Source organism: Manacus vitellinus, unplaced genomic scaffold (genome assembly GCF_001715985.3).
Source record: "Manacus vitellinus isolate BGI_N305 unplaced genomic scaffold, ASM171598v3 scaffold_2_pilon, whole genome shotgun sequence".
NCBI lineage: Eukaryota > Metazoa > Chordata > Aves > Passeriformes > Pipridae > Manacus > Manacus vitellinus.
The window spans coordinates 66,916-80,524 of record NW_021940208.1 but is presented as its reverse complement, the minus strand read 5'-3'; the positions used below and the strand labels follow the sequence as shown (position 1 = coordinate 80,524).

General features: G+C 47.7%; 1 protein-coding gene across 1 annotated transcript in view; it reads left to right on the top strand.

The window, feature by feature from the left end:
* GAB2 (GRB2 associated binding protein 2) overlaps positions 1 to 12,124 on the top strand; it is a 36,084-nt gene extending 23,960 nt beyond the window's left edge. The window contains exons 3-9 of the mRNA XM_029960884.1: positions 1,669 to 2,255; positions 3,332 to 3,426; positions 4,166 to 4,448; positions 5,444 to 5,534; positions 6,838 to 6,940; positions 7,792 to 7,917; positions 9,702 to 12,124. Of these exons, the coding sequence (XP_029816744.1) occupies positions 1,669 to 2,255; positions 3,332 to 3,426; positions 4,166 to 4,448; positions 5,444 to 5,534; positions 6,838 to 6,940; positions 7,792 to 7,917; positions 9,702 to 9,845 (1,429 nt within the window). The 3' untranslated portion in view covers positions 9,846 to 12,124. The remainder of the gene's footprint in view (positions 1 to 1,668; positions 2,256 to 3,331; positions 3,427 to 4,165; positions 4,449 to 5,443; positions 5,535 to 6,837; positions 6,941 to 7,791; positions 7,918 to 9,701) is intronic.
* Positions 12,125 to 13,609: the final 1,485 nt, after the last annotated feature.

Sequence of the window (13,609 nt, the reverse complement as noted above, 5' to 3'; positions counted from 1 at the left end):
TCAGCTAGTAGAAGAGAAGGCTCAGGGGGATCTCCCCTGCAGATAAGGTGCAAAGAGGATGGAGCCAGGTTCTTGTTAGTGATGCTCTGTGCCAGGACCAGAGGCCATGGGCACAAACTTAAGCACAGGAGGGCTCCTCTGAACATCAGGAAACACTTTCACTATAAGCGACCAAACAGTAGCACAGGTTGTCCAGTGAGGTTTAGCAGTCTCCATTCTTGGAGATACTCCAGAGCTGTCTGGGTGCAGTCCTGGACAACCAGCTCTAGGTCACCCTGCTTGAGCAGGGGGTTAGACCAGATGATTTCTACAGATCCCTTCCAACCTCAACCACTTTGTGATCCTGCAGGCAGGGCCCTAATTCCTGCCTTTAATCAGAAAAACAACAAACAAAGGGATGGGCAGGGTTTCCACCACTTTGCCAGTCACCCCTTCCAGGCTCACTGGGCTTCGTGGCAGCTTGGCGGTGCACGGTGTGGTATTTCTGAGCGAGCGACAGCTCTCCGCCTCCAGACCCAGCCGGTTGCCTTAAATAGCGAGGAGTTTTTTGACGTGAAGAGTTTTGGCTCGCAGGAGCAGCGAGGAGGGAGGGAGGGGAGAGACAGTCAGAACCCAGCTGGCGTGGACTGAGAGCAGAGCCCGGGCTGCAGCCTCCACTGGGCTTTCCTGCTGCAGCTGACTTTCCCTACTTGAAAAACAACAAGAGAAAAAGGCTCAGAAAGATTAACTTCAGATGGAGTTAATAGAACAGTGTTTGAAAAAACAGCCCTCTGATGCTCCAGCTGTGAGGATACCTAAAAGCCACCCTCTGAGAACCCAAATGTGGCTGGGACGCAGAGGAGAAGGAAGCAAGCACCAATGCTTTGGTGAGCAGAAACTAACTGGCCGGTGGCAGCTTCTGCAACTGGGCCAGAAATAATCATCTGATCAATGCCCAGTGCATGGGGCCAGGCTGTAGAACTGCTGGGAATCCCTCCCCTCTCAGCTCTGGAGCTCTTACTTTACTCATCCATAAAATGAGGGTAATAGTAGCTAATTGGCAGGCAATACTGAATAATTAACACATGATGTTTCAAGTCCTTGACTGAAAGGACCCTGCCAGAACCGAGACCTTTCTGGGTGTACTGAGCTCCAAAGGTGGCGGGAGCTCAGTACTTGTCTTATCACAACATCACTTGTTTTTTTCCCCAAATAAGCCCTATTTCTGAGCGCCATCTCGTGCTGGCTCCGTGAAAGAGTCCCTATTGTCCCTGCAGAGCACGAACCCTGTCGAAGCAGGGGTTGCAACCAGCATCTCCCAGATTTTCCCATAGGTCTGGCACTTTCCCAGTGATTTGCCACAACTGGAAACTCTCCCATAACCCTTTCAGGTTCTCTCACCACAAAGATTGATACAGGGCAGGAGCCTCTTCCATGGGGGAATGTTTATGTGGGGCTGGGTGAGCCCTTTCTGGGTGGGAGCATGTGGCCCCTAAAAACCTGACCCATGCATGGTTATACCTTTGCAGGCAAAAAAACCCAATCAAGGTTACCTTTCACACCCTTGCAGTGTATATGCATTAGGTCTTCATGTAAGTCAGTAAGGTGACAAAGAGGAGAAGCAGAGTTTGCTGCACCCCAGGACCAGCTCTCCCCCCATCTCAACCCCTTTGTCCCCTTCCTCTGCAGGAGTGCCAGCTTCTCACAAGCCACACGGTCGGCTTTCTTCATGCGGAGCGACACAGCGGTCCAGAAGCTCTCTCAGGGCAATGGGCACTGCATGAACGGGGTTGGTGGACAGCTCCATGGCTTTTACAGCCTGCCAAAACCCAGCCGGCACAACTCGGAGTTCAGGGACAGCGCGCACGATCTCCCACGTTCCTTTGGCTCCTACACCCACCCCAAGTCAAGCCTCACCAGCTCTGAAACGGATAATGAGGAGGTCTACACCTACAAGACTCCCAACAACACCCTATGCAAGGAGTTTGGGGAGCTCTCCACGGACTCCTATGACATCCCTGCCACCCCACTCTCCATCTACCAGATCCCCAGGACATTTACACTGGACAAGAACCACAATGCTCTGGCTGTGGCCGCCAGCGACTCACCCTCTGCACCACCCCCACGGCCCCCAAAACCTGGGCAGACGGAGCCACGGTGGGGCAGCCCACCCCAGCGGCTCCAGCCCAGTGAAAATCTAGGTCTGGCCCCCATGGCAGCCACCATTCCACGGAGAAACACGCTGCCTGCAGTGGAGAACAGCAGATTGCACCGAGGTGAATTTTGGGGGTGGGAAGCTGAGGGTGGCTTTGTTCTGTCTACCAGACTTGGGCAGATCAGTCCCATGGGGTTGTGGTAGGGCTGGAGTGCTGTTGGCATCAACCAGGGGGTGGACACAAAGAAGCTCTCCCCAGTCAGGATCTGGCCCTGTTTTTTGTATTCAGCAGGCATGGAGAGGCATCCACAGAGTTCTGCCCACCAGAGCTACCCAGATGACTATTGGCTATGTTGTAACTTGAACCAAAACCCCAAACCCGCTTGCTTATGAAGCCCTTCACCAGATTTTTGTGATTTCAGCTATTTTTAGTTTGCCTTCAGTTCATAACCAGGTTTATCAAAACATACTTCAGCCTGGAGCTGCCTTGGTTTTGCTCACCAAAGTGGGTGAGCAAAACCTTAGGTTTGCACAGGTTGCACATTACCTTGGTTTTGCACATCTCCAAGACCCGATGTCCCCAGCACAGCAGAGATGCTGTTCCCATTGGCCATGAGTAGGCCATGGATGAACAAGCCCACTTGTACCTAGAATGACAAAACTGCAAACTTAGAAAAGATGGTTGAAGAGAAAATGCACTGTAAATTTTACACAGAGCTCTATGAAATGCCTCTTCCATCTCCTCCTACCTAATTGCCAACATTTAGGCTGAGATCAGACCCATGCTCAGCAGTAGGCAGACTTATCTAAGAGCTTAGCATTCATCCTCACCCCATCCTGCCCTTACTGGAGGCTCCCAGCCCCTACATCTGCTGAGCAAGCTCCAACAGAGCTCTCCCTTAAACCAGTTTTGTCACCATGATGTACCTTATCTGACATCTTTACCCCTGGGATTTTGCAGTACTTTGACAGAACCGGGTTAGGTCCACACAGCATGTGCAGTTGTGGTGATGCATCAGAGAGATGCTAATTGGGAAGGAGCATAGCAGAGAGTCTGTGACAGACTAAAGACCATGTCTTCTCATCAGCATCTGAATCAACAAAACAGATATTGTCCTCACAGTGCCTCGTTTTCAGGGACCCCTTTTTATTGGCAGTTGTGGTGGGACACGTTGTGCATTTGTGGTTGCATTGCAGCTTCTTCTTGCGAGACGTATGAGTACCCCCAGCACGGGGGCGGCAGTGCCGTGCAGTCGGTCGAGTCCATGAACGATGGGTACAACTCCTACCTGGTGAGTGAGACTTGGTGCTGGCCACCACACTGTAGGCACCTACTTGCATCTTATAGATTCAGAAACAAGTTGGTTCCAGGATGGACCTCACAGTGCAGGCCTGCAGAGCTAAGTCAAGAAGGGTTTTATTAATTATTTCAGTTAAAACCATGGTGGCCTGCAGGGAACAGATGGAGTGACAGATGGACCTAACCCAGCACCGCAGGCAGAGCTTTGTTTCCACACAGTGTATCTTCCTGGAGCTTTGGTCCAATAAAAAAAAAGTGCCTAGGAGTTTGACTTCTTCCTTAAAGCCTTGGATGCTTCTGAGTTAAATTTTGACACATTGCCAGAACAGCCTCTTTTGTGCACTTTCTAAGATTTCCTGAGCTGGAAATTACATTAAAGCAGCCTTTCATATTGCATTTTAGTCATGATCAGAGCCCAGGCAAGAAAGGCTTTCCAGGTTAAGCATGTTTCTGCAGCTCACTCTGATCATAAGAAGATGCTCAAGTCTGGGCGATGAAGACCTTTCTCAAAACTTAGGATGTTGCAATGTCTTGGAAACAGAGAAGGTAGACCCTCTCAGTGCAAACTGATGGCCAAGGTGGGGACAGACCATCCCTTCCCTCTGTGCTTAGGTTTTAGTGCAGTTCCCCCCTCAGATGTGTATTCATTTATGAAGAGATGAAGGATTTATAGTGGGGTGGGGTTGAGCAGAGTCTGATACTTACAGCACATCCTCCCACTTGTCCCCCAGCAAGCCAAGGCAGCAGTGGCTCGCTCCCACAGTACTGACTCCGAGGACAACTACGTCCCCATGAACCCTGGTTCCTCACCCCTAATCCATGCTGAGAAAGCCAACGACAATGCCCAAAACCTCTACATCCCCATGAGCCCTGGGCCGCATCACTTTGACCTGGTGGGGTTGTCCTCAGCCACCCTTCCTGTGCATAAAGGAGGAGCTATGGTGCAGTGTCACAGACGACTGAGTGAAATCCAGCCCCCACCAGTCAACCGCAACCTCAAACCCGACCGGAAAGGTAGGAATGGTTGTGGGAAAATCTTTACAGGAATCCTTTTATTCGTCTCATACCTCAGACTTCATCTGTCGTCTTGTGCACAGTTCTGGGTGGGGTGCATTTTGCTACTGCCAGCACAGTCAGACCTTCAGATCTCTCCCATCCCCTTCATCTTTCAGGAGCCTTATAGTACAAATGCAACTTTCATGGTGCTTGAACAACCCATCTCAAGACCTTCCAGGCCTTTACAGGAAATATATGTCATAGACAGGATCTCACCCCCTTTGCCTGCACCCCTCCCTATGCTCCACCCCAAAATCTCAGTGTTATGTTCAGATGACTCAGATTTTTCCTGCTGTTTCCTCCTGGTTGGTTCTAGGCAGTTCTTCCTTCAGGGCTTTCCCAGTATCCTCCAATTCCCTCCCAGTCCCTTGCCTGACAGGTCACCAAGGAGATCCTAAGGAGGAGGGCTTTCATCGTTAGGGTGTCCACACCTAATCCCATCAACACTCTGATCAAGGGCTGGGGCTGGAGCATAGCACTCTTCTCTTCCACCTAATGAACTATCCGTGATGAGAAGAGTTTTCATGTTCCCCTGCAGATGCCCTTTCCCATTCCCTATGGGAAAACACTCCAGACGAAGGTAGCTCAGGGTCGGCAGCATCTGGTCTTGTCCCCATCTCACAGATTTTCACAGATCCCTGATGAATGGGTTTATACTCTGGTGTTTGGGCATTTTTAGCAGATCCTCATTTCCTGGGAGGCATACTCCCCTTTTGGGACCACCCATCCATTTTAGGGCTGTGGGTCAGAGGGAGGAATTCACTGTTTTCTCTCCTGGCGTAAATGAGTGCAAGGATTTTGGCTGGAGATATTTGTCATCAGCAAGAGGGCTGGTTGGCTGATTAGCAGAATGGGAAGTAATCAACCATTTTTTGGGGACCCTCTCATGCCAGTCATGGATGCTGAATTCTAGGAACATGCTGCCTCTGAATAAAGGCTTTTCTCTCCCCCAGCAAAGCCATCACCATTGGACCTGAGGAACAACACTGTCATCGATGAGCTTCCCTTCAAATCGCCAGTCACAAAATCCTGGTCCAGGCCAACGTGAGTATGAATTCTTGCTCTGATTCAACAGCAGCTGTCTGGTCTTGCTCTCGCTGGTGTCCACGTGTAGCCAATCTGTCACCTCTGTCATAAGTTCCCCACATCACAGCTGGTGGCAGAAAGATAAAATTATTTAGGTTGGGATTTCACATGAAAGCCCAGCATGTGGCTGAGCCCAGCATGTGGCTGAGCAGCTAATTAAGATCCCTTGAAGACATTTCCTGTTTCTGGGATCTGACGACTTCTGGAGAGCTATGGCTCTCACATTGGACCTGTGGTCCACCACAACTCATGACCCAGCTGAGCCAGACCAACTCAGCCACACTGGGAGTGTGGGGCATGATTGCACATCCTGCTATCCCCCCAAAAACCCCACTGTAGTCTCAAAACATAGTGTGACACTCTTGGGGTCTGACCAAGACGTGCTTTGATTGCCTTGAAAGCAAAGCCTAGCCCAAAGGAAGTCTGCAAAATTAAACCAAAGCTCTTCAGAGCTATGTCTGCCGGCCAAAAATAACAGGATTCGCACAATTTCAGCTCTGCTGCTAATTCACGGTCTGATGTTGTCCAGTGAAAGGCAGAAGCAAAGCTTGGCTGCTATGACTTCTCTAATAAATTGGATTGTGTGGAGACTGACTGCAGGGCATGAGCACTGTGTGCTGAAATCACTGCACTGGGAAGCGGCGAGCAGGGTTTGATTGACAAGATGTCCGACCCTGGAGAAGCTAATGGATTTTTCCCTTATCAGCTAATCATATGACCCTGCTTTACTGAAAGGCAACGAATAGCTTTTTAAGACACACGCTTTAATGCCAGACACTGATTTAATTATTTTGTTTGGTATAATTAGATTTGGCCAATTGAAAGCAAGACAATTCCTTGGAGGATTTGTTTTCCAGCAAAAAATTTGGATAGGGCCCCGTACAGTAAACAAATCCTGTAGCTGTGGTAAGGCTGGAGGTTAGAGGCTTCACCAAGGCTGGCTCTGCATCCTCCACAACTAAATGTTTCCTGTGAGATAAAAGAGTTCATGGAGCCTGGTTTGTGTAGGTGATAGCAGGAGAGTTACAGGTACATAGCAAGCAAAAAATTGTAGAAAGAAAAGAAATGGGAAGACCAAACCCAGTGATTTCCAACTCATGGAAAGGATGGGTTGGAGAACCTCAATTCCACCAGCTCTTCTTCATGCCCAGTCCCCAGACTGGAGCATGGTAATGTTTGTAGGCATCAAAAGCTGCCCTCCTTGGCAATGAACAAGCAGCCCCTGCCACCATGGATAACACATCGACCCTTGTCCTTACAGCCAGACGTTCAACGCGGGCTCTCTGCAGTACTGTCGCCCTGTCTCCTCCCAGAGCATCACCAGCACTGACTCGGGAGACAGCGAGGAGAACTATGTGGCAATGGTAAGGGCCCCACAGCTAAGACAGATGGTCCTGGCAGGACATACACATTCCGCAGCTCTGCAAACGCATTCCTAGCTCATGACATGGAAGTGCTCAGATAGGACTGTGTGATGTCCATCCTGACATACATCCCTGCATGCACAAAACAGTGTGCTTCCTTCTGAAAATTACATGTCCCATTGGAGTTTTAAATGTATATGAGAGCAGAAACATATATCACCTACTTTAACAGGAATTAAGAGGGGATAAAAATGTATAAGAACTGTCAGGGTGTATTCTCCTAATTGAAGTTGATTTTTTTCAATTTTTTTTCCCCTAATATCGACTGACATCATATTTGTGTGGAGGGCAGGGGCTATCAGAGCAGCAACAGGGAGCGGCACTGCTTACAGGGAGGGGATTTTGTCTCTCTTGGTGGAGCTGCTGATTTAAGCATATTTTGGAGGTTATGTAACTCATGGGGTAGAGGAAATCAGTGCTCTCTGTAGCATGGTTGTGATTAGCGAAGATCTCAGAGCTGGCCTGGCCTCACTGAGGTGTGGTTCCTGGGACATGCTAAAGCCCACATCTGTTATCAGGCATGTGAATAAAATCAGCACAAAGGCAGAAGAACTGCTCCAATACATGAAATCAAGAACATGAGCTTGAAATATTTGTTAGCACAACATACAACATATGTAGTCCCCCACCAGTTCTACACACCCTGGTCCCAGAGACGGGTGACCAAATATCCAGGCTTTTTATTAATAAAGTGCCACCAAGGCGCTTTGCTGCCAGATTTGTGTTAATTCCCTTTTTTCTTTATTCCCATTTTAATCCTCATTATCTCTCCTGTCTCTTCCCTGCATTAGCAAAATCCCATTTCTGCTTCTCCTGTTCCTAGTGGTACCAACAGCCCAGCGCCTAAAAAGAGTTCGGGGAGTGTGGATTACTTGGCCCTGGACTTCCAGCCAAGCTCACCAGGGCCACACAGAAAGGTATGGGGGATTTTATAAACTTCTTATTAAAAGTAATGCATCTTTAAGGAGTTCTATGCATATTGACAGTAGCATGGTCCAAAGTCCTGGACCATGGTCTGAAGAGTCTCTCATGATCAGAGAGCTGGAGCACCTCTGCTGTGGAGGCAGGCTGAGAGAGGTGGAATTGTTCAGCCTGGGTAAAAAAAAGGCTCCAGGGAGACCTTAGAGCTCATTCCAGTACCTAAAGGGGCTGCAGGAGAGCTGGAGAAGGACTTTTGAGAAAGGCATGGAGTAATAGGACAAGGGGGAATGGCTCCAAACTGATAGAAGGTAGATTTAGATTAGATATTAGGCAGAAATTTTTTACTGTGGTGAGGCACTGGCACAAGATGCCCTGAGAAGCTGTGGATGGCCCATCCCTGAAAGTGTGCAAGGCCAGGTTGGATGGGGCTTTGAGCAACCTGGTCTAGTGGAAGGTGCCCCTGCCCATGGCGTGGTTGATACTAGATGATCTTTAAGGTCCCTTCCAACCCAAACCACTGCTGTATTTACTCTAGGTCAGACTCAGTGTCTCTTGCATGTCTGTAGCCCTGCTGGAAGTGTCACCATAAGCATGGATGTGCAGGGGTTCAGGGATGCTGATGAGACCAGAAATTCAGCTGGAGATTGTATTCAAAAGCTGTCAGGAGGTATCCCCAAGAAGTACCAGAAGGTTTTTTTCCTCCTTCAGAGCAACACATCCTCCAAAACTAGACTTGGGTTTTCCACCTGAAAGTATCTGAAATACTTTCTTAACCTTATTCAGAAAATGCTGGGAACCTGTCTGCTGCCAGTCAGGTGCTTTCAAAGGGTGTCATTTGGGCAGGAAAAGTACAAACTGCTTTCAAAAAAAAACCCCTGACCTTTAAAAGTTAAATAATGTTGAGCTGATTAAGCCATTGCCTGGTGAGGAAGAGCTGTGGGGAGAAGATGGGTCAGGAATGGGATACTTCTGTCAAGTGTCATATGGAAATGTGGAAAGGGAAGCTCCTAAAGACACAGATGTTGGTGACTTTTCTCCAGGTTCATACACAGGGGAAACAAACACCATCTTAAAGCAAATCATAGGAAAACAGGGCAATGAAGTATCTCAGGACATCCACATATCCAAAGGAAGCTATGTCTCCTGAGGTGATAAACGAGACCTAAAAGTCTTGTGAAGGTTTCACGTTATCTGGTCCAGTTGCAAGCAGATGGAGGTCCTCTGAAATGCTTGTAGAGGCAGAAAAAGCTCCAGGACCCCAGAAACTATGGTAAAAAATATCTCCTTTTTCCTTAACATGTCTCCTGGGTGAACCTGCAAACATATCTGTTGTTTTGAGAGTGAAAATGGGTTAGCACCATAGGTGAGTAGAATCAGCAATGCTAAAAGGGATGGAGCTGGGATTTTTATGTGTATCTGTAAGAGTTCTTGAGTTCTTTACAAAAAAATGAGCAAAACGTAAGGCTGAATTTGCAATATCAGCAGTTAGAGAACAAAATTGCAACCAAACATCTATGTCCCAGAGTCTGTGGGAAGGTAAAGACCCAGGTGCTGGTTTTGCCCTTCCATTGCACCACAGTCTCATGCCAGCAAGAGGCAGAGCAGGTGAAATCTTTCATCCAAGACTCTTTGGGAGTTTAGAGGGAGGGTGATGAGCTATGGAGTCTGCAAGAAAGCAGGAATGGTGCTGGTGGATTTGTGGCACCCTCAGTGCTCTGCAGGAAGGATCAAGGGGGACGAGCAGGGAGCTGATGAGTGACCCTGTTTCTCCTCCCCACAGCCCTCCACCTCGTCAGTCGCCTCAGATGAGAAGGTTGATTACGTGCAAGTGGACAAGGAGAAGACACAGGCACTGCAGAGCACCATGCAAGAGTGGACTGATGTGCGGCAGTCCTCGGAGCCTGCCAAGAGCGTGAAGCAGTAGTGCCTGCAGCAGGCATCAAAACAGGCCAATGTCCTGTCGGTTTTCCCCAGCTCCACTTGGGCTGGATTTCTAAGACTTGTCTGTGGAGGGAAGGGGGTCTCATTATTTTTTTTTTCTCTTAAAACGAAACAAAACTTAATTTCAGGGGAAGACTTGGCGGATACTGTTTGCCAGTGATAAAGACCAACTATGTTCGGTGGCTAGTTTTGTGCTTTAGCTGCTGGATGCACTATCCAGGAAATTCGATTTAGCAATACCAGGCTTCACCCTACACATCTTTTGCTTACAGCTGTCAAAGCCACCTTGTATGTGCTAACACTGCATCATCTCTCCCTGTCTTCTTCCATACCATACCCCAAACGATGCCATGCAGGTTTGCAGCATCTCCCATGTGACATCATTCACCAGCTCTGATTTCCACTCCTTATGGTTCTCTTCTCTGCCTCCTCCCAATCCCAAAACTTAGCAAGAACCATTCCTTTTGAAATCATTTTTGTTGTCTGATCTCTTGTAAATAATATGCTCAAAACCTCTGAAGGCTGTTCTCCTCCTGGTCAGACAGCCCCTGTGGTTTTGGTTGGGGTTGTTAACTTTCAGGAGCTTGAGGAGTATCCACTCTGTCCCATTGAGCTAACTTAGAAGTCCAGGACTTACCCCATCATACACACACAAACATGCTGGCACATGCTCACACAAGTTTGTTGGGGTGTCTTCTGTTGATATTTTCCAGCATCTCTCAAAGTCAATGGGCTGGAGAGATTGGCTTTGGAAGCTAGAATTTAAGCCCTGACCCGCTGCCTGTCTGAAATCAGTTCCTGTGAATCTGATCCCAAGAACCAAAATTTGCCCTTTGTGGCACCAAAAGAAGCCCATATAGCGAGAGTCCTACATCTGTGGCCATTGTGAGAAGCTCTGAGGGGTGCAGGGAGGCTCTGGAGACCCTGTGTATCTAGACTGGTGTAAGGATGAGTGACAAGAAGGGAGTGGAAGGCTGCTGCAAGGACTGGGAGAAGGCAGATGCAGAGGTTGGTCTTGAGTGAGGAAGTCTGGTGGAATGTTTCTTGGAAGAAAGAAGAGTAATTGAAATGTTGGTTGATAGTGAGGTCACAGGCTTGGGAAGAGGCTAGTCAGGACAGTCAGGGCAAGGTGTTTCAATATTAGCTTTAACGTAGCATTTTGTTTGGTTTGTGGAGGGTCCAAAAGGCTGGACTGTTTTCTCCTCATCTTCAGCAATGTTCAACACAGAAATGGGGCTTGCTGACATTAACAACCCTACGCTCTAATTATGGGTGGGAATCTGCTGTTGCCCCTTGCCAGCATCCTTAACACATCCAGGCTTTGAGATCACTCTGCAGGCAGCTGCTGGACACAGAGAGACAAGAAGGATGAGACAGTTTAATGCAGAGATAATAATTTGTGATCTCATGAAAACAGGAAGAACTTATGATTACCATGGAGCAGCCTGATTGCCAGACAGCAAGCACTGACACGAATAAACAGGTTGACTGCAAACCGACAGCCAAATGAAGGAAACATTAGAAAGATGAGGTAATAATATTTATTAAATAGCTGGAGCTGTTCTTTCTGCAGGCTTAACCTCTCCCAGTTCCATGAGCTCTGTGTTCCACCAACACCACCAAGTTATATTGATTATTAATGCTTAAGCGTTAACACATTTGTTTAATCTTGGTTTGAGTTTGGAAAGGGCCAGACGTGACCCACAGAGGGATGGGATACCAGCCACTTAAGGATATGCTGGTAAAATAACTTTTGAACTTCCAACACCATTTTATATTTTCTTCTTGCATACCATGAAAGGGAAGGATGTTAATGGAAAAGGTCTGACAACCCATTTAGGGCACTGAAGTGTTGGGCTTTTACAGAAATAATGAAGCAAATATCCTAATGCTCATGGTAAAATAATAATCACTAGAAGGAAAAAAATCCCAAAGGGGAAGATTTAGCACAGTCAGATGCTTTCTGAAGGTCAGGCAGTGTGTTACCGCCTTTAAGGGCCGTTGCGTCCTGTTGGGGGCTTGCACACTTGCCTGGTGAGGTGACGAAATGAAGACTAGAGTACAGTGCTCTGTATTTCTATCACCCCTGTCATCACTGCATCTCGGTACCATGGAAGTGGGCAGGCAAGGTGGAGGCAGCAGCAGTAGTCATTTCTGATGGTGCAGGGGCTTGAAACACAGTAGGTTTGATTGAAACACAATGGGTTTGGATGCAGTTTGCTGAGTGGGGGCCCTATGCTTCTGCACTGGGTGGGACTAGATGCATCCAGTGCCCACTCTCACATATAATCCAAAGTGTTAATTAAGATAGAAGAGGCCTTTTGTGATACTGGAGAGACTAGGCCTTTTTTTTCTCCATGTTTCACAAGTGTCTGTATTTGTTCATGGGGCAAGCACTGGCGTGGGATAGCACTTTGTCCAGGCTCAGATCCCCTGTTTTAATGATTTGCTCTCATGAGCATCACTGGTAACTGGCCCATTACATTTGGCAGACCAAGGACCAAAACAGCCCAAAAGTAGCTATTTTAAAACTGCTGGTTGCTCATCCCTCTCTGCTTTGCAGTGAAGTCTGTGTTTGCACAGAAACAGATACGTTTCTCCAATTTTTTCCCCTGCTATGCACCAAGCAAACAGCACCTCCAAACTGAGTAGCAGCCCACAGACTCTGTGCCCTATAGACATGACTGTATCAACCCCTCCTGAAAGCTGTTAAGTAATCAATGGCTTCAGTGGAAATAGTCATCTGTAACGATTGCTGAGCTGATTACAGCAGTCCCTGATGATTAATGTTTGTGCAGTATTTAGTCTTAAATCATATTGAAAAGCAGCTGCTTTAATTACACAGACTGCCAAGAACTTTGTCCTGAAGGCATTGAGTTTATCACATCCACTCTATACTTGGATGCTCAAGTATGACTGACTCTTTTGTTAGAAATAGGTATTTTAGGAAGCTGAGAACATTGCAAATTATTCATTTTAATTGCAATTAAAATGGCTTGAGCCTTCACATCAGACCCTGCTCTGCAGCTCTATGGTCTCATTTAGAAAAGGGATGTGTTTGCATGTGTGTGGCAGGACAAGCATCATGACCTCAATTATTTACTTTTTATGAAGCACCAGGGCCATGGCTCAAAGCTTTCCCCAAGCTTTAAAATTTCTAAGCTGTTGAGTTTAAAGGGAAAAGTCTCCAAAAGTGTGTATACCTTGCTGTAAGTCTGCAACTGCTGTTCACAGTTCTTCTGTCTGGTGAGTTCTGTGAGCTGCCTTGGAGTTGATTTGCTCTGAACTGACATTTGAGTGTTTAGTGTGAAATACATTTCTAGCTCTAAATGGATGCCAGGCTTAGGCTTAGTCTCAAGTTGGAGAAAGAAAATACATGTGAATGCAGACTTTGCCAGGGCAAAGTTGAGAGTCTGGCAGATAAGGCTAAATACAGAGCCAGAACCAAAAGGTAGCTAAGGCTTGGGTTGATGGGGGCTAACTAGGATAGATTTGGACACTGGGCCACCAGCCACTGAAAAGGCTGATGTATGGGGAAACATGTGGTTGGAAGGAGAGAAGGCAGGGGAGTTTGCCAGCGTGGCTTAAGTCTTAGTCCTCACCATGTGCTCCTTTGGCATGAGTCTCAAGTCAGGTATATAGAGATTTGGGGGCTTTTACTCAGTAAAAGCCATTGCACTGGTGGGAGGGGAGCTCCCACCACTCTCGGGACTTACCCAGGGCATTTCACTCTCAGTGGGTGAGTGC